Source organism: Labeo rohita, chromosome 5, assembly GCF_022985175.1.
Source record: "Labeo rohita strain BAU-BD-2019 chromosome 5, IGBB_LRoh.1.0, whole genome shotgun sequence".
Lineage (NCBI taxonomy): Eukaryota > Metazoa > Chordata > Actinopteri > Cypriniformes > Cyprinidae > Labeo > Labeo rohita.
Window position 1 is genome coordinate 22,355,568 of NC_066873.1, and position 20,826 is coordinate 22,376,393.

Consider the following 20,826-nt stretch of genomic DNA (forward strand, 5'->3'; position numbering starts at 1 on the left):
AGGCGCTTCTCCACCTCAATACAGATCAACTCCCCTGACTGTGCAAAGTTTCATCAGCAGCAGCTCCCTGAGCAGATGACTCAACGCTGTGCACATTGCAAGAACGCTCAGATATCTTGGTTGTCTTTATCATAATGTGTGATGTGTGAAGTTATGATTTGTATTTTTTTTTCCCTAAACACTGCATATATACACTTTTGGGAGCTGCGATTTTGCATTATTATGATCATATTTTTAATTAAAAGTAGAATCTATTGTCATATTTATTAAATTAACCCAGATCCAATTTAAAAAAAAAATCTTTACCAGAAGTAAGGTAGCTATAGATCTACACTATCTGCAGAAAAATCTGGCTACAATTTAATCTAAAATGTGCAATGAAAAGGGTAAAGGTCAGAATAAACAGCTCAAGCAGAAACCACATGGACAACCCAAGGCCTTTTTAGAAAGTAAATATTAAAGCAAAAAGGCTACTGGAGTTTCACAGACACCAAGTACATTTTTATTGTAATGACATTTATGTCTGGAAAACTGCCATCATTACTGAGATAATTAAAATGCAGCAGTTAAATTTAATAAAACGATAGAGGCAGAAACAGACATTAAACAAAACAGAGTGACATTTGTGCCAATTATTAAGAAATCAGTTAGTGGTATAAATAATTTTTTCTATACTATTTTGCCCAGACAACATGTAAAAACACATTGGATTCACATAATTTCTGAAGGACAAAATGACAAAAAGGTAATATGCTGAAATCACTTTTTTTTGTTAGAACTAAGTAATTGAAATGCAGGAATATTCATAGTAATTTCATAATTGTTTTTAATATTAATGAGTGATCAGAAATACAACATTACAATGTTCTAAATCATGTTATCTATTAGCTTATTTACTTGCCATTTAGTAATTTATCCTTACGAGTAGTTTAGACAAAAAAGGTCACTCCCCATGTTTTATACCTGCCTTAATCTACATAAACTAAAAAAAGGCTTTAACAATCCTATTACAGTTACATTTATTCATTTAGCACACATTGAAAATAACTAAGCAGGTCATCTTCAGTAGCCTTTCTGGGTTAGTCTTCTCCTCCACAAATCATCTTCAAGCAATCACTGTAGTTTCCAGACACATCAGACTGAAATAAAAATGAGCAAAGTCACTCATCACCAAATACAAAACTCAGTCATTACCCAAAAAAATTGTTTCATTAGCATGGAAATAATGACATAGATGAGAAAAGAGTCTGTTGGTTATTGTCAGATATGAAGAATAGACTGTCAAATCATGATTTGTGAATGTTATGATATCTCAAGGGCATGATTAGTACTAGTACTAATAGTGATGTACTACTGGCCTCATTCATAATTCAGAGAAGAGTGGCAGATGGCCTGAACCTGTGCTGAAGTGTTTATATCAGTGGAGAATACTTACACTTATTTCCTTGTGGAGTGAATGCTTATAGAGCTTCTTGAATTCAGCTCTGATGTCCAACATGTCAATCTCTCCACGGCTGACCATTACTCTGGTCAGAGTGGTTTCATCTGTACCTATTCCCTGCAGATTCACAAATAAACATTAGTGTTGTACAAACTCAGAGACCGACAATAATGCGTTTCTATCTGTACCTTCATGCTTTTGTAGAGTTTTTCAGCAAAGTATGCAGGAGTACTCATCGCACACTTTACTAGAAGAAAAAAATGTGTATTAGATTAAAAATATGTAAATAAAAAAAATCTATATATCCATGAAATACCAAATGCATATTGTGTGTTTGAATTCATAATCACAAATTTACCAATGGCAACCAGCAGATCCTCCAAGCTTCCAGACATTTCTTTCTCAATGCTCTTCTGCAAAGTCTTGCCACTGATGTTTTTATATTCCAATATTGCTGTAAGAGGACATGAGAAATTGTATTTAAAGAACACTTGCCATTTCAGCACTTATGTTTTTCAAATGATTAAGTTGGTACTTTGTCTCAGGTGAGGGAAGCTCCTTTTACAGAGGATCTCAATGAATTTGGACTCATCAGTTCCCAGTCTCTTCTCGCCTGCATGATAGAGGGCCTATGGAGGAGACAGAAAACATATAGCTCAAATTCTCATCAAATAAAACAGGTGACGAAATGCTTAATTATAGAAATAAAAAAGACAAAATGGCAAAATATAAGAGATGAGATAAGGAGAAACACAACTTTTACTGTATTTCCATGCCACACAATAATTTTTATTTAATCCTACTCAAAAAGAAACCTGAAAACACAAGTTCTGTTAAGAGTGATTATGTTCCATACCTTTGCATCCTCTTTGGCCTTGTCTGTATTCACATTGGTGCTTTCATCCCTTGCACCCTTACAATGAGAGACAAATATCATTCATTTCTAGAGCTTCCTTTATTACAATAAACTGCTATACAGGAGTATTTAATCACCTCAGCAAGCAGAAGGATGGCTTTGCCAAAATGCCCTGAAACTTCTGACTTTAGGTTCTGTACCAGTGTTTTCTTTGTTTCTATTGGGCAAAGGGAAGGAAAGCAAATTATAACACATTTTTGTAACTGACATATATGGTTACAACAATAGATTCCTCATCTTACTCTCGGCAAATGCAGCAGACAGCTCTTTGATTTGCTTATTTGTCCGTGAGGCAAGTATTTCTATCAGGATGTCTTTGTCCGTTCCAGCCCCCTGAAAAACAACCCATTAAAGTATTATGAAAATGTTGAAAAATATGCACAAACACTGGTAAACAACAAGCAAAATTTGTTCACATAGATATAACTGAAATTTGTCTGAGATTATTGCTAAATGTCTCAGTTTTTTCAAGATTTAAAATTAAAAGTGAAGAAATTCAGCTTACTTTCATTGCTTTGATTAGCCATTTAGCATCATTGACCGCAGGTGGTCTTGCAAGCGCAACAAGCACCTTTTCAAAGTCGCCCCGGGTGTCGCCTTTCAAGTCATTTACAAATATCTATGGTCAAGAAAAACAAATTAGGCAAATCATATAATAGTGCACACACATTCAAATGTGTATGATCAAGAGGACAGAGATATACCCTCTTTGTAGTTTCTTCATAAGCCCTTGAAATGGCCTGTTTCTGACTGCTGCTCCTGTGAGTCAGTATCTCTATCAGTGTCTTCTCAGTTGTACCTGGTACAGTACATACTCATGTATACACAAAGAATACACATATGACGTAATACATACATAATACACTACAGATAGATTATATACCTATGCCTTCAATTGCTTTACGGAGAGCTGCAACGTCTTCACTGACATTGAAGTTAGAACTGGCTTTAATGGTACCTCTTTCCCCTGGCTGAAGAATGAGCAGTAAAATCAACCAATAAATTAATCAATATTACAAAAATGTGGTAGAAATGTGAGACAATTCATCCCAGTACAGCCTCTCTAAAGTGTATTAAAATTATAAACATATTTAGTTGTGTACACAACAAACAAGGGTTGTTGTTGTTGTTTTTTTACCGCTGCTGTGAACGAAGCAGGAGCAGCATTCGCAACACTTTGTAACTCTTCCTGCAACGCAAGAAATTAAATAAATAATACAGAAAACATACATAATTCATACTCTTCACTTAAACGACCAAGATGACTGAATGTAGCATTAAGTGTTTACTTACCCACAAGTCTGCCATTTTTGATGGAGAGTGTGCTAAACAATTCAAATGTACAAAATAATTTACAAAATAATTTAGTCAATAAGGCTTTTCATTTTTCACATTCTTGTTATGTACACAAAAAGGTAAACAGATTTAAACACTCGGCGATAAAAGAAAAATAAACTTTGAAGAAAAAACTTTCGAGGAAAACTTTCGAGGAAAAAAAAATCCTATAATTATCGTGACTTTGGCTGCAGCAATTACATTACCGCCTTCTGAATCTCTAATATCTGCTTCAGTTGTATATCAAAAGCAGATAAATCAAACTAAGACTTGGCTTTGAAAGTGCTACCTATGTTTTATATATATATATATATATATATATATATATACACACACAACAACAACATTTTAGTTGCACTTACCTTTGCGATATAAATCAACAATGAACGTGTCCCCCAGTCCGGTTTAACTTCTCACCTGCTTTGTCAGGGCGTGTGTGTGACACGATGTGTCATTTTCACAAACGGCATGCATTCTTACCGAGCCTCTCCCTTCATGAATATCCAGTGCGCTGTAGTTATTTACAATTTAATTCAGTAGGAAGACTGCACTTAATTTGTTTTTCTTAATTGCTAAAACACAATTTTTGAAACCATCACTAATTTTATCAAAACCTTAATCACAAATCCAAATATTTAAACTAAATTCACAGAACCCCTGACTCTTCTGGCAAAATCAAAGAATCGCTTCAAAACCATTTCACCTGTACCCAAAATCAAACAAAGCTTTTAAATCATACACACATTAGTCAATATATGCACTAGAGATCATTAGACACTACATCAAAAAATGTAGAACACAGTTCCCTGTGCATGTAGTTACAAAGAAGACTGTTTAGTGTATATAGTAATTATTTAGCAATATAAAAGATACATACACACACACTCAAAAAACATACACACAATCAAAAGAAATCACACCAAAGTTTGGTGAATATACCAAAAAAAAAAAAATATATATATATATATATATATAAAAATCTATATATATATAAAAAAAAATATATATAAAAAAATTTATTTATATATATATATATATACATAAAATATATATACACACACACATATATGTGCATACATACATACATACACACACATATGTATAAACACAGTGGACCAACAGCAGCTGATGACATTACACCCCAAATCATCACAGACTGTGGAAACTTAACACTGGACTTCAAGTAACTTGGGCTATGAGCTTCTCCACCCTTCCTCCAGACTTTAGGATCTTGGTTTCCAAATGAAATACAAAACTTGCTCTCATCTGAAAAGAGGACTTTGGACCACTGGGCAACAGTCCATTTCTTCTTCTCCTTAGCCCAGGTAAGATGCCTCTGACTTTGTCTGTGGTTCAGAAGTGGCTTAACAAGAGGAATATGACAACTGTAGTCAAATTCCTTGACACGTCTGTGTGTGGTGGCTCTTGATGCCTTGACCCCAGCCTCAGTCCATTCCTTGTGAAGTTCACCCAAATTCTTGAAGCCATTTTGCTCAAGGCTGCGGTTCTCTTGGTTGGCATCTCATTGGTTGTGCATCTTTTTCTTCCACACTTTTTCCTTCCACTCAACTTTCTGTTAACATGCTTGGATACAGCACTCTGTGAACAGCCAGCTTCTTTGGCAATGAATGTTTGTGGCTGTCTTCTGGACAACTGTCAGATCAGCAGTCTTCCCCATGATTGTGTAGCCTAGTGAACCAAACTGAGAGACAATTTTGAAGGCTCAGGAAACCTTTGCAGGTGTTTTGAGTTGATTAGCTAATAGGCATGTCACCATATTCTAATTTGTTGAGATTGGTGGGTTTTTGTTAAATGTGAGCCAAAATCATCACAATTAAAAGAACCAAAGACTTAAACTACTTCAGTCTGTGCACTTTGAATTTATTTGACACACGAGTTTCACAATTTGAGTTGAATTACTAAAATAAATGAACTTTTCCACGACATTCTAATTTATCGAGATGCACCTGTATGTATGTATATGTATGTTTTACACATATTCATATTCTTCTGTACCTCTCAGATTGACAGATCCACCCGTGTCTTCTGTGCACTTTCAACTGGCTTATATTTTGTATATTTAAATATTTAGAAACAAGTGTGAAGAATTTTGAATTATTGTGTGTAAACGATGACAGCCGTGTTGCAGTTGTGCTTAACTTTTGCTTTCTTGTGTTTAGGGCGGGGGTGGCGAACGTTGGAGAGCCGCAGCCCTGCATATTTTTGCTTCAACCCTAATCAAACGGACCTGAACAAGCTAATCAACGTCTGATGGGTTACTAGAAAGCAACAGGCAGGTGAGTTTTAATTAGGGTTGGAGCTGAACTCCACAGGGCTGTGGCTCTCCAGGACCGGAGTTCACCACCCCTGGTTTAGGGTTTTGCATCACAAGTTCAACACAGAGCAAATTGTGTCTTAGTGAGTAAGAATGCGTTTGGAGTTTTGCAAAAAGAGTGCTTGAGATCTGCAAACAGTGTCTAAACTGCCTAAACTTGTTTAAGGTTTTGCAGAAAGAGTGATTTATTTGACAAAGTGGTTTAGGCTATTGAAAATTTGGTTTAGAAAATGGGGTTTAGTGTTTTAACAAATGTGAAAAACTGTAATATTTTGTAGTGATCAATTAGCCCCTATCAAGGCCATATCAGCTTTTAATTATAGTACATCCAAAACACTACAATAACTGATAGCACTGTAATGCATAACATTCATATGGTTTCAGGTTTCAAGATATTAGGGATCCCCAGGTATTAAGACTTGTATGGCTTAATATAATGTAAATGATGTCTCTTATTAAAATATGTAGTAGAAAACCCGTTAAAGACTTTAAAGATGTTATTTAAAAAGTTCACATCGTTTTATACGTTTTAGATTATGGAGTGCCATTATTTCAATGACGTGAAATGGTTGCATTTGGTGAGCCACTGGCCCTACCTTTTGCTCCGAACACAACTCCGAATACATAACCCAGAAAATAAAATACAGATACAATGCCATATTGTGCAAATTTTGGTAGTAATTTTCAGTCGAAGGGCAACAAGAGAAGCAATGTAAGTCTTTACTGCTTTTCCTAGTGATAAGAAGGAGAAAAAGAATGGGAAGATGCCTGTGGACAAATAAAAATTCCTAAAGACCTGCGTCTTTGTTCTCTCCACTTTAGCTTTTAATCGATCACAGCTAATAAAAGAGCTTACAAACGACTAAGACAAGAAATGCTAGATGCCATCCTGGCAGGATACAAACATGCTGGCGCTTGTCATGATGCCACAGCGGGTGAAGGAGTTTCTCAGTGTGGATTCTACTTGGTATCCAGGTCAAGACTCCTTGTGGGAAAAACTGATTGTACGGAATTTTATTTAAACCTACGCTTGTATCCATCACCACCTATAAGCTCTTTCAGAAGTTGTGGTCATCGTAGCAGTATTTTATTTTCCGAGTTGTGTTGTGATAAAAATAGCAACAGGTAGCTCTAGCAGCCCAGTAGTCCAAACTATGTATACATTCTTTTTCATGGGTTTTCTGCTACATATTTATTAAGTAAGAGAGATATCGTTTACGTTATTAAGCTATACAAGTCTTAATACCTGGGGTTCCCTATTGTTTTGTTTTATCATTTAACCCCTATCAAAACCGTATCAGCTTTTAATATATGGTATATCCAATACACACTAAAATGACCGATAGTACTGTATAACATTTTGCATAACATTCACGTGGTTTCAGGTTTTCTGGTAATGAAATGAGATATTGCACACAAACTCGAGTCTCCTTCCCAATTTTAAAAACTGGGTACAATTAAGCTGATGATAGATTAATTAATCATACATTAGATATGAGCATAGTATGTTTTCCATATATTAGGAATAGGTTTATTAATTTTTTTTTTTGTTGTTGTTAAAATGTACACATACAGGCATCCTTTTGATTATTTTATCATAAATGATAGCACCAAAAACTGAAATTTAAACCTTTGAAACTTTTTGTGAAAAGGATTTAAGACTCGGTAATGGAAAAAAATGAAACCCATATGAAACAAAAAATACGTTTTGTTGATCAGTGTTAAAATAACAGATCCTTTGGCAGTGTATTAAAATACTCTGCTGATGCACATAATGCATAAAGGACAGAAATTTGGTATTTTTTCCTCAAAAAATAAAAAATAAAATAAAATAAAATATGTAGAACAAAAGAATGTAATTCCATAAAATCTGCATATTTTACATACCAATTTTAACATTTATGATTCATCAACACATTTTTAATGTTTCATGTTTTCATATAACCATTAAAGTCATGCCTGCTGTTGCGAGGCGCCATTCACTACCAAAAAGTTGTGGTGTAGACAAAAACAAAGAATATGTTTTAAATACCATGAATCAATATCAATCTCACTGTGTACCTCTATCTGGAGTAAACTGTAAATATAAGTGATATATTTCTCAAGACAGCTGCAAAAACGCTATTAATGAAACCATTTTATAAAGTATCCCATGAGGGTTCTTCCTCTTCTAGTCTTCTCCTCCACAAATCATCTTCAAGCAGTCGCCGTAGCAGCCAGATACATCTGACTAAAATGAAGAACAGCAAAGTCACCCACAGTCATAATCACAGAGACAATCAGTACAGACGAGATCACAACATCAGATACAAGTACGAAGAGTAAAACTATCAGTCATCACCAGTAAATGAGTTTCATTCACATGGAATATAGTATTATATGGGACAATATAGGAAAACAATGACAGTCTTTCGGTCATTGTGAGAACTGACTATGTCAAACCATAATTTGTGAATGTTACGATATCTCAAGGGCATGAATAAACCAATAAACCCAAGGATCAGGAAGTGATGTACTGTTGGCCTCAATCATAGTGTAAAGAACAGTGGCAGATGTGCAAAAGTGTTTATATTAGTGGAGAATACTTACACTTATTTCCTTGTAGAGTGATTTCCGATAGATCTTCATGTATTCAGCTCTGATGTCCAGCATGTCAAACTCTCCACGGCTGACCATTACTCTGGTCAGAGTGGTTTCATCTGTACCTACTCCCTGCAGGTTCACAAATAAACATCAGTGTTGCATAAACACAATGACAGAGGAAGAATAATGTGTTTCTATCTGTACCTTCATGCTTTTGTAGAGTTTTTCGGCAAAGTATGCAGGAGTACTCAACGCACACTTTACTAGAAGCAAAAAAAATAAAAAATGTAGAAGTAAATATTTTAGCATTGAAATTCCAACAGATTTTTGCATTTTGATTGTATATGACAGTACCAATGGTAACCAGCAGTTCCTCCAGATCTCCAGACATTTCCTTCTCAATGCTCTTCTGCAAAGTCTTGCCACTGATGTTTTTATATTCCAATATTGCTGTAACAGGACATGTCAAGTTATATTCAAAACATCTGTCATTTCAGTTTCTATGTGAAACACTAATGATCTGTCTGGAGAATTATTTTTGTACTTTGTCTCAGGTGAGGGAAGCTCCTTTTACAGAGGATCTCAATGAATTTGGACTCATCAGTTCCTACTTTCTTCTCGCCTGCATGATAGAGGACCTGTGGAGGAAACAGAGAACATGTACATGCTCACATCTACTCATATAAATAGCATCATATTAAATACAAGTAAACCGGTTTTGGCTTGCTTCCCACAATGGATGGCATCAAGAGAAATTAATAAAGTGTAAGACTTAATTATAGAAATAAAAAAGAAAATATGCACTAAAAGACTAAGTTAAGGAGGTGTTTATATACATTGTATTGTGACTAGCAAGATTAAATAAGGATGTTATTATATAAAAGAGGACATCAAATTATGAAATTAGTTTTCTTTACCTTTGCATCCTCTTTAGCCTTGTCTGCATTCACACTGGTGCTTTCATCCCTCGCACACTTACAATGAGAGACAAATATCATTAATTTCCAGAGCTCCCTTTATTAGAATAAACTGCTATACATGTGTATTTAATCACCTCAGCAAGCAGAAGAATGGCTTTGCCAAAATCCCCTGAAACTTCTGACTTTAGGTTCTGTACCAGTGTTTTCTTTGTTTCTATTACGCAATGGGAAGGGATGCAATTATACATTTTTGTAACTTTCATATTTTGTTACAATATTTTACTCATCTCACCCTCAGCATATGCGGCAGACAGCTCCTTGATCTGTTTATTTGTCCGTGAGGCAAGTATTTCTATCAGGATGGCTTTGTCCGTTCCAGCCCCCTGGAAATCAACCCATGAATGTTATGATTCATTCAAAAAAAGAGAAAGAAATATCTGCCTCACATTGGTGCAGAACATTCAAAATGTTCAACACTGTACAGGGAGTAACATTTTACCACAAGGGAAAATATAACTTACTTTGATCGCTTTATTTATCCATTTAGCATCATTGACTGCAGGAGTTCTTGCAAGCGCAACAAGCAGATTCTCTAAGCTGCCCCGGGTGTCACCTTTCAGGTCATTAACTAAAATCTAGAAAAACAAATTAGGCTGATTTTCATGTGAACACAAAAACACACGCATTCAACTGAGAAAGAGGACACAGATTTACCCTGTTTGTAGCTTCTTGATATGCCTTTGCAATAGCCTGCTTCTGACTGCTGCTCCTGTGAGTCAGTATGTCAATCAGCATCTTCTCAGTTGTACCTGGTAAGTGAAATTATTGTAATTTGATGGAACATACAATATATAAAGTGAATGCAACAAGAAGAATACGGGATACAGTACAATACAGATATGTAAATGATGTACCTATGCCTTCAAGTGCTTTACGGAGAGCTGCGACATCTTCACTCACGTTGAAGTTAGCTTTGGCTTTAATAGTACCTCTCTCCCCTGACTGAAGAGGAATAAGTAGTAAAGAAAAAAAAAGTATTGAAAGCTTGTTGTTACACTAGGAATTTTATTACAAGGGCGTTTTGAGTCTGAAGCCCTTTTACAAGTCAAGTGTATTTTTATTTATTATAGCAATTTAAATGTTCCCCAATAGCACACATACATCACAGAGACATCTATTTGACGTCTGCATCTACATCTGGAAGATGTATTTTTTTTTAGAGCGTTTGTTCATCTGCAATACGTCTGTAGGACGTTTCCTATCAGATGTCAAATAGACGTCTATTAGATGTCTTTAAGATGTTTATGATTTATAATGTATGTAAAACTGACATCTTACAGACGTCTGATTAAACTTTGTGTTTACTTTTTTTTTTTACAGATGTCTAAAAGCCTATAATAGGCTGTTTAATGGTAATTTAGGACAACATGTATCTAAGTCTTCTTGGTTTGTAAATAAATTACCTTTAAAATATAACATATTCAAGCCCAAAATCTGACAACTAGAGGTGGTCAAACGCAAATTTTTTAAACATTAAATTACATAAAGCCAAAACTAAAACAAATTATTTACCGCTGCTGTGGGGGCACGAGCAAAATTCTGCAAGTCATTCTGCAATACAAAACATCAAATCTCAGCAAATTTGGTTTCAGCAATATTCCTTAATATCAGTTTTAGGGAGGGCATACGTTTGCAAAATTTTACTTACCCAGAAGTCTGACATTTTTGGTTGGGAGGGATTCTATAAACAAACATTATTTATAAATTACATATTATAAAATTAGGTAAATCGATAAAAAATGCAGGAAAATCGATTATCATTATTACTACTGATTCCTGACTGTACCAAACCGTATTAAAGCACTTTTCTGTCTTTGAAATACGCTGGCTATCAATTGTATACCCAGTGCACAAGTTATGTTAATTAAACGAACATTTATAAATAGTACTACCTACGGTTTTGGTATGTTTTTTAAAAGTCTTGGCTCTTACCTTCGTGATACAAAGTAATAGACGACGTGGTTTAACTTCTGTCCGGTTTAACTTCTCCTCACCTGCTTTTTAAGGGTGTGAGAGACATGATCTCAAAAGGAATGCATTCTTACTGAGCCTCTCCCTTCTGGAATAACGAGCTGCTATTTACTTTCTACTTAATTCAAACGTAAAGTATCCTTTTATTTTGTTGATCCAAAACTATTTATTGCCATTGCAACTAGGCTACTATTACTGTAAAACATAACAATCATGTGATTGTGAGGTGAAGTTGTTTCACAGGATAAACCTTTGTTTACCGCGCATAAACTCTGTATACCTAAACTCAAAGTCTCCTGAAATTGAAGTTGGTGATATATTACATAAACATACATTAAATTTGCCACACATTAGGAATAGGTTTATTCTTTTTATTGCTAAAAAGGCACAAGTACAGGCATCATGTTATTTTACCATAAATGATAGCACCAAAAACTGATATCTCCAAAAATTTTCTGTTTGATAGGCACTCACTTAGACACTTAGTAATGGACAAAATGGAATAAAACTCCAAATACAGAGAAATGAGAGAGAGAGAGAGAGAGAGATTATTATGAAGCATTAATTATAGCATTTCCCACACTACACCCAGTGCTTTAAAGATTGTGGATATTCTTGATCAAATCAGCACCATGTGACAAGTGACGACTTAATACATCAACACAGAACATTTGAGTGATAAACTATACAAACTATAGATGTGCCTTACTTAATACATGATGTGACATTAATACAAGACTAAATAATGCAGGATAACATGAGGTGGATAATCTTTAAAAAAATCCATGTGAAGATTTTTGGTAGTGTTTGGTTATATCAGCACAGACAGCAGTCATATAAAACAAAAATACGTTTTGTTATCCAGTGTTGTAAAATAATACAGGCTACAGCATTTCAATGGAGTCAGCAGATTGACAACAAATCAATAGTGGTTATCAAATCTATGATCTATCTCATACAATTCATCAAAACACTTGGTTTCTCATTGACATGTACCAAAGGTTTACACGAACTAACAAATGTATCACTTTGGGCAGTCTATTTGGATTTGGAATTAAATAAATCGCACTTGACAAATATCAGCATGGCACACCGGTGATCAGGCCAAAAGTAAATTACAACAATGAGGCAGAGCATCAAAAGCCAAATCAAAATACAGGGACGACCATGTCATCCGATAATTGCACTTGATAAACGTATTTACATCACTCACCCGGTCCAAAGTGTTGGCACTCATCCTTCCCTTAATACTTTCATGTGTTACTAACGTGACAAAATAGCAGGTGCAGCGATATAAACTCTCCATTCATTTAAACAAAGTGTCTGAGCTACCACTGAACCGTTGTATGATTCTCATACAGAGCGATGATTTAAAACTGAGATTTGATGACACTATTATGTGTTGTTCATTAATGTTTGAGGTAGCTCAGTTGTGAAATGATTTACACTGCATAGCTGGCAAGCATACTTTCCCTTTTATCCTCATGGTCATACAAAAATACATTAACATCATGTCATTACAAATATTTATAGAAAACGTTTCTTTTTCTCATTAAATACTCTAGAAGGTCAAACTTCAGTGCCGTCGTTCAGATTGTTGTGTAGTTTGACCTCCAGATTGACCTGTTTGACCTTGACCCCATTGACCTTGTAGGTCTCCGGGTTCTTGTTGAGGACGTTGATGTTTCTTACAGAGCAGTGCTTGCTGTTGAGGTTTTTCTCCAGACGTTCTATACACACTTCCACCTTTGTGTTCAGAGGATAATCCTCCACTGCCTTCGCAGGCCTCTTTTTTACAACCCTGCGGCACTTTCTGACCATGATGCAGAAGGCTAGGAGAATCAGGAAAAGTAGGACGACGGCCGCCATGCCACCCCCGATGGATCCTCCCATCTGGGGATTGAAGGTGCCCGATGGTTCCATCTCAAGCTTCAAGGTCTTCATGTTGGTGCCGTTCTTTACCTGGTCACCTTCATTGTCGTAGATCAAGGACTCATCCAGCATTAGACGACCTGAACGGTCCACCAGGTCTCGGCGACTTCGCTTGAGCTCATACGTCACTGAGCGCTGGACTCTGGGAGAAGATATGGACTCGGGTCCAATAACGTAGATGACCTGGAGGTACCACTGGTGCCCTGCTTCAACCTAAAGAAGATTAAATGCAAATAAAATTTAAAAATAACCCCTTTATATAATAACCCCTTTGTAATCTTGTCCTTTAGCCCAGTTCCCTATAGTCATGGCACACTGTCAGCCTGGCATCTTTTCTTAAACAAACAGATTAAGGCACTTCCCTCAAGGGTATAACTGAATAGCTTTGGCTCTGACATTTACCAGGATTCCTAGTATGTGTCAAAGAGAAGGTCCGTTTAACAGCTTGACTTTTTTGGTCAATCTTGCAGCCACTGACCTTATAAAGGGCATCCACCTTCATTGTGAAGCCGTCTACACCTGGCATCGCAGACAAGGACTGAAGATCTGGAATGTCAGATGCAAAGCTGGCTTCAAAGGGAACATCGTGAAAGTAGCGGTCGCAGACATCAGGCTGCTTTCGGTCCTATGTGATACATTATTTACAATCATTACACAGCTCTCTGAAATACTTAATTCTGATTGGTCAATCACAGCATCCTGTTTTCTATTATTTGTAATGAATTTGTGCCATATTTGTACTGCAAATTACCTCACAGGACTCCAGTGTTACCATTATTGTAATACCGATGACGTGTTTGTCTTGGTCAATCATCTTAAAGGATTGGTTCACTTCTAGAATAAAATTTCCTGATGCCATTCAAGATGTTCATGTCTTTCTTTCTCCAGTCAAAAAGAAATTAAGGATTTTGAGGAAAACATTCCATGATTTTTTCCCATATAGTGGACTTTGGGTCCAAATTGCAATTTCAATGGGCTCTACACGATCCCAGCCAAGAAATAAGGGTCTTATCTAACAAAACGATTGGAAAATGAACATTTCTATACTTTTTAACCACAAATGCTCATCTTGCAGTAGCTCAGTTTCACTCATTACATAGTCACGTTGGAAAGGTAATGTGTGACGTCCACTTAAGTACCGATACAGTGTTTACACAAAGCAAACGTGCAAAGAAAGTCAAACACCCTTTACAAAAAGGGTAAAACAACGTTGGACAATTTTGAAGTTGGAGGAGAAAATGACCCTACCTTTTTGAACTGAAGCACACAGATAAAGAACTAACCAAGTGTGACCTTTCCAACGTGATTACGTAATGTGCATAGTTGCAAATGCACACTGCAGAGCTAGTGCAAGATGAGCATTTATGGTTAAAAAGTAAATACTTTTTTTTTTAGAAGATGACATTGTCTCGCTAGATAAGATCCTTATTCTTTGGCTGGAATCATACAGAGCCCTTTGAAGCTGCATTGAAACTGCAATTTGGACCTTTTATCTGATGATCTCCATTGAAGTCCTATTTGGAGAAACATCCTGGAATGTTTTCCTCAAAAACCTTAATTTCTTATCGAATGAAGAAAAAGACATGAACATCTTGGATGACATGGGGGTGAGTAAATTATCTGGATATTTTTATTCTAGAAGTGAACTAATCTTTTAAAAGAAGCTTTAAGATAATAGACATCGTTCAAAAGTTGGGTTAATACAGTTTTAGAAACAAATTACTGTTTTTAGAGAATCAAGATTTAAACCTCAAACCTTTGAACAGTAGTGTATATTTGAAATTGTTTTATTGAAAATGGATGCATGCACATTATCTCTTACTTAATTATTAACTGTTGCCATCAGTTTTCCAGCTTTTTCATGATTCACTTTCATTGCATCTTTAAAATTCTCTGCTGTTAAGTCATTATAGTTGTCAGTCTCAATATTAGTTCCAAGATACGCAAAAACAGTTTGAGCTCCAAAATACCCCTTGAAACATTACATCCACAAAAGTGTATCAGCTAAAACTTAACCACACCAACTAAATCTTATTAGACTGGTTAAACTGGTCTGGACTTGTTACACTAGACACATACCAGAAGCAGGAACCTGTGTTTGAGGTGTTTGTTCGGTTGAATGCAGCCATACTGAGGGCCTTCGTTATACAGGGTGCCTGTGGGGTCAAAGAAGGGCACATAGCCATCCCGTCCTGTACACAAATACACTTTCTCCAGCTGTAGCTTGTAGGCTGAATTCAAGTTCTGGTCAGGATTCCACAGCACTCTGCCATACAACGTTTGACCTGCATAACATCAAACAATGAATGAGTGAAAGTTCATTGTTGACGGAGCTCATTGTTTTAATTACTTCGCTAATTTTACCCATTGAAAATGCTCCTTTGTAGTCCATCTCAGCAACAGACATTTCTGCGAGAGCAGGATCCATTAAAAAGACCTTCTCGTTATTACAAAGCTGGAACTCAGTATTTAGAGAGTAGACTACAGGAACAGGGCGGTTCGTCTGCTGGAAGGCGATGGGCAGCAGGAATCTGTAGATTGAAATAGAGTGTTACAAGCCTTTGCATGTTGATGAATACTTTTGTTGACTCACACAAACAGTCTGCACCAGCATCTGATGAAACCTGTAAAACAAGTCTACTAAAACTGAAATGATTTAACCCTGTTGGCTCTGCTCAAAAACGTTTCCAATGCAAAAGAGTCCTCCAGGAGTTATCAATGGAAAAGCACCATGGTAACATACTTCTCTGGAGCATGGGCCGTGCAGGAAAGAGGCTTGTCCCCAGAGTCGACCCATGCCTGGGTTGGCTGTACCGTGCAGGGGATGAGGAAGACCGTGTACTCCCCAGAGTAGTCCTTCCTAGAGCACAACAGAAAGCACACGGTCAATTGCATTAAGATACTCTTCCTTAACGTGACAGCATTGGACTTCACGCTACTTACCTGCTGTAGGAGCTTGTGGCTCTCCAGAGCTGGTAGGGTGAATCAAAGGACTGTGCGCTCCACATCAGCTGCAGGTCAAATTCAATGCCTCCCAAGTGATCTGGAGCCATCAGATGAGATTTCTGTCCAGGGAGGGTGTGATGTTCAGGGACAAATTGACCTGGAGGAAGAGGAGCGTTTCATCAGTCACTCATAATACAAGCAGGAATCGAGTTTATGTAAAGTAGCCCAAAATGTATTCGGACACTTACGCCACACTTCAAAATGTCATGTTTTGAAATGTAAGAATTCCCTGACTTTTTTGCCAGCCAAACCACTTGATGTAACATATTTACTTAAAACATCCCTGAGTCTTTCAGTTAATATTTTAATCATTTAATGACATATTTGCATGTTCACTGTTCTATGATTGTTATGATATTATTAATAGTTTTATAAATTAAAACAATGTTAAAAATAAGTTACAATACTAATATGTATTTATGTATTTACTGTACAGTTGAAGTCAAAAGTTCACATACTGTACACCTTGAAGAATCTGCAAAATGTCAATTACATTACTAAAATAAGAGGGATGATGCAAAATGCATGTTATTTTTTATTTAGTACCGACCTGAATAAGGTATTTCACATAAAAGATGTTTACATATAGTCCACAAGAGAAAACAATAGTTGAATTTATAAAAATGACCCTGTTCAAGTTTACATATGCCTGATTCTTAATACTGTGTTGTTATCTGAATGATTTTGTATTTGGTGACAGTTGTTCGTAAGTCCCTTGTTTGTCCTGAACAGTTAAACTGACCAGTGTTCTTCACAATATCCTTCAGGTCCCATAAATTCTTTGGTTTCCCAGCATTTTTGCATATATACACCGTTTTAAACAATGACTGTATGATATTGAGATCCATCTTTTTACACTGAGGACAACTGAGGGACTCATATGCAACTATTACAAAAAGTTCAAACGCTCCCTGATACTCCAGAAGAAACAACGATGCATTAAGAGCAGGGGTGAAAACTTCTGAACACAATAAAGATCTGTACATTTTTCTTATTTTGCCTAAATATTATATTTTTTTCAATTATTACTGCCCTTCAGAAACTACAGAAGATACTTACATGTTTCCCAGAAGACACAATAAGTTCATTTTACCCTGATCTTCAAATTCAAAACATTTTCACCTCCAGGCAATGCATTTTTTTTCCTTTTAGAGCATAAGTGACTGTTTGAACCTTTTGTAATAGTTGTGTATGAGTTTTATGTGAAATGTCCTATTCAGGTCAGTACTAAATAAAATATAACATGCATTTTGTATTTTACAGGATCTGCAAGGTGTATGCAAACTTTTGACTACAACTGTAATTATTTTTTACTTTTAAATGTCTAAACCCTCAAGCTTTCAAAATGTAAATTTTCTGTCTCTCACAGTGCAATAGACTTCTTAAATATTTGTACAGCCCCATTTATTTCAATTTTACATTTGATTTAATTATTAGCTTCTCATCAACTCACAAACCCCCTTCAGTTCTAATACAATCCTCATTTGGGAAACCCTGTTCTAATGCAATGACATTCAACAGTGTCCAAATACAACTTTAAACATCTTCTGGTTATGTTTGCAAACAAAATTAAATAAGAACAAATAGCTGAACACAGAGGTTACAGACCTCTAAACTTGGCGTGGGTTTTGAACTCAATTACCAGTCGTCCGTCATCCCTAATGAAGATCCGAATTATCTGTAATCTAGCTGACAGCACGCTGTCTGTCTGGATGCCTAGAGTAAAAAAACATTTATATGCAACCAGTCAATATCAATATAATAACACAGTTACATGATTGTGCCTGAGTATGTCCACCGCCTTTGGGTCTGGCAATGAAACAACATGTACCTGTTCTCCACAAGACTGTGTCATAGAAGAAGGAGAACTCCATCTCTGTGTGGTGCTCCAGGGAGGCCCATCCACGAGGAGCCGTCACATAGATGTAGGACACGTAGAGCGGCACCTGCACCGTCAGGAATGACTGAGCCGAGTCTCTGACCTGCAAAAAATGCAGCCACATGCTCATTTGAATTGCTGTATGGACTAAATCTGCCACATCAGATTTTGTATAGACAAGAATATTTATATATCATTTGTGGTGGGATACAAGTCATGTGTTCACACAAACCTGAAAGTCAGCAGTTACTGATCCTCCACATACATCAATAAGTTCTGTCATGTCATAATATGCATCAAATGTCCATATGCAGCTCTTTAGATTAAGATGCTTGTATAGCTGGATGGTTCTGGGTTCTCGAACAGTAGGGTTGAACTGGTATGGACGGTCATATCCGGGACCCAGGGATATGCTGTCATACGACACATCGTCCAAGAAGCCGGTTTCTGAGGAAGAAGTTGCAATGCTTTTTCTGAGTTGAATGATTCAGAGTTTGGATTCATTAGCCGCTATTAGTATATAATTAATTATATATATCTTATATATATATAATAATAATAATTATATAATAATAGCAAAGTGTAGCAAACAGTAAAACTACATTAAAAACCAGTGTATTTATTATGGAAGCCCGTTTCCACCACTGGAAAAAAAGGGTATTGCAACTTTTTTTCTCACAAATTCGAGTTTTTATAAACTCTGAATTCTTAGACATAAACTCACAATTCTAAGAAATGACTTTGGAGTTTATATCTCACAATACAGATTTTTTTCCCAGAACTGCGAGTTTATATCTTGCAATTTTGACTTAATTTCTTGTAATTGTGAGTTTATACCTCGTAATTCAGACATTACTTCTTGCAAATGTGATTCTGTATCTCACAAAACTGACTTTTTTCTCAGAATTGAGTTTATATATCACAATTTTGTCTTAATTTCTCATAATTGTGAGTTTATGTGTAAGAATTCCAAGTTTGTATCTCGCAATTCTGACTTCATTTCTTATAATTGTAAGATTATACCTCATAAATCAGACATTTTTCTTGCAAATGTGAGTTTGTATCTCGAATTCTAACTTTTCTCGGAATTGTGAGTTTATATCTCACAATTTTGACTTCATTTCTCAGAATTGTGAGGTTATGTCTTGCAATTCTGACGTACAACTTACAATTGCGAGTTTATATCTTGCTGTTCTGTCTTTTTTCTCGCAAATGTGAGTTTGTATCTCGCAATTCTGACTTTTTCTCTCAGAATTGTGTATATCTTGTAATTTTGACCTAATTTCTCCAAACTGCAAGTTTATATTTCAGAATTGCGAGGTTATTCCTTACAATTCTGACTTTATAACTTACAATTGCGAGTTTGTATCCCTCAATTCTGAGATAAAAGTCAGACTTGTGAGAAAAAGTTGCAATGACCAATGACATTTTTTATTCAGTGGCGGAAACGGGCTTCCATAATTTATGGTTACAATACTACATTAAAATAATGTCACAACAAATACTAGTTTGTGATATCAAGCAGCATAACAAGCAGCTTTTCTACAACTAAAATAATCTTGCACGTTCAAGTTAATGATGGACTCTTAAAAAACAGATGGATAAGACAGGTTTGTATCTGTTGTCCCTGCTTTGATCTGATCTAATATGGGGCCCCACTTACCAGAGATACCATGCAGGTCTTTAAGTGTGACCAGGTTGGAGCAGACGTGCTGTTGACGATAAATAGACTCGGAGAGCAGGAAGTGTAGGTTATGCAGAGGCATGGTGGACACCAATGGAAGCATTCCATCCTGATGAGGGATCTGCACTGAGATATGGATCCTGTTCAGAAAAAAAAATATTACTCACTTTATAAAATGTTACTTTCTTCTTTGAAGTACTGAACACAGGTTGGGAAATGTGTTGTTTTGAATCTGCAGTTGTGTAACAGGTTGTTTTTTTTATTTTGCTGTTCCTTCAAATGTATAAATTCATTTTGATCTTGCTTTGCCCAAAGGCAAAAAATGATCTAGCGCTCTACAAACCCTACAGCTGCAATTTCAATCGAAAATGTTTTTAAATCCTGTTTCTCAGAACTCTACTGGGACCCGTCTGACTTAAAAGACTTCTACGTCTGTATTCAATCATTTGCCTAGAAAAAGTCTCTCCTGACCTGTTTGGATGCTCTTTGTGTTTGACATCCAGGTACTTTAGAGTGGCAATAAAGGACTGAGCCTGAAAGCCTCGAGCGGTTCCTGTGGTGACGGGGGTGTGGCATATTGATCCCTCAGTGCCAATAGTGACAATGTTGCTCCTCAGTGGAGTTCCCAGGTGCCCGGCTTTATCTCTGGCCTGAGCAACGCAACGCACATGGAAACGTCTGCTGAAGTAGATACTGTCCAGGACCTGTGGAGAGAAAAATATTTATATGACCACAGGAACCCTAAATAAAAAGTGAAAATGCTT

At 36.2% G+C, this 20,826-nt stretch overlaps 3 protein-coding genes across 7 annotated transcripts in view; all 3 read right to left on the reverse strand.

Moving 5' to 3' along the window:
* Positions 1–509: 509 nt before the first annotated feature.
* anxa3a (annexin A3a) lies at positions 510–4,160 on the reverse strand. The gene is made up of 14 exons (XM_051110001.1): positions 4,055–4,160; positions 3,651–3,682; positions 3,496–3,546; positions 3,241–3,328; positions 3,062–3,156; positions 2,863–2,976; positions 2,600–2,690; positions 2,435–2,514; positions 2,298–2,354; positions 1,977–2,070; positions 1,800–1,895; positions 1,630–1,688; positions 1,436–1,558; positions 510–1,139 (listed from the first exon to the last, which is right to left on the reverse strand). The coding sequence occupies exons 2-14, from the start codon at positions 3,663–3,665 to the stop codon at positions 1,080–1,082; spliced, it is 1,023 nt and encodes a 340-aa protein (XP_050965958.1). The 5' UTR covers positions 3,666–3,682; positions 4,055–4,160; the 3' UTR covers positions 510–1,079.
* A 3,373-nt stretch (positions 4,161–7,533) lies between these two features.
* Positions 7,534–11,648, reverse strand: LOC127165402 (annexin A3-like). Its single transcript, XM_051110002.1, has 14 exons — positions 11,523–11,648; positions 11,239–11,271; positions 11,103–11,141; positions 10,445–10,532; positions 10,245–10,339; positions 10,052–10,165; positions 9,823–9,913; positions 9,665–9,744; positions 9,528–9,584; positions 9,155–9,248; positions 8,965–9,060; positions 8,815–8,873; positions 8,617–8,739; positions 7,534–8,257 (listed from the first exon to the last, which is right to left on the reverse strand). Exons 2-14 carry the CDS (start codon positions 11,251–11,253, stop codon positions 8,198–8,200), a joined length of 1,011 nt encoding a protein of 336 aa, XP_050965959.1. The 5' UTR covers positions 11,254–11,271; positions 11,523–11,648; the 3' UTR covers positions 7,534–8,197.
* Positions 11,649–12,063: 415 nt separating this feature from the next.
* Positions 12,064–20,826, reverse strand: part of fras1 (Fraser extracellular matrix complex subunit 1) — a 137,775-nt gene continuing 129,012 nt past the window's right edge. For all 5 annotated transcript variants that reach the window (XM_051110000.1, XM_051109999.1, XM_051109998.1 and 2 more), the window contains 11 exons: positions 20,534–20,766; positions 20,042–20,202; positions 18,611–18,825; positions 18,331–18,481; positions 18,108–18,215; positions 16,437–16,596; positions 16,237–16,353; positions 15,858–16,024; positions 15,573–15,778; positions 13,972–14,118; positions 12,064–13,706 (listed from right to left, as the gene is read on the reverse strand). In XM_051110000.1, coding sequence (XP_050965957.1) covers positions 13,131–13,706; positions 13,972–14,118; positions 15,573–15,778; positions 15,858–16,024; positions 16,237–16,353; positions 16,437–16,596; positions 18,108–18,215; positions 18,331–18,481; positions 18,611–18,825; positions 20,042–20,202; positions 20,534–20,766 — 2,241 coding nt within the window. In that variant the 3' untranslated portion in view covers positions 12,064–13,130. The remainder of the gene's footprint in view (positions 13,707–13,971; positions 14,119–15,572; positions 15,779–15,857; positions 16,025–16,236; positions 16,354–16,436; positions 16,597–18,107; positions 18,216–18,330; positions 18,482–18,610; positions 18,826–20,041; positions 20,203–20,533; positions 20,767–20,826) is intronic.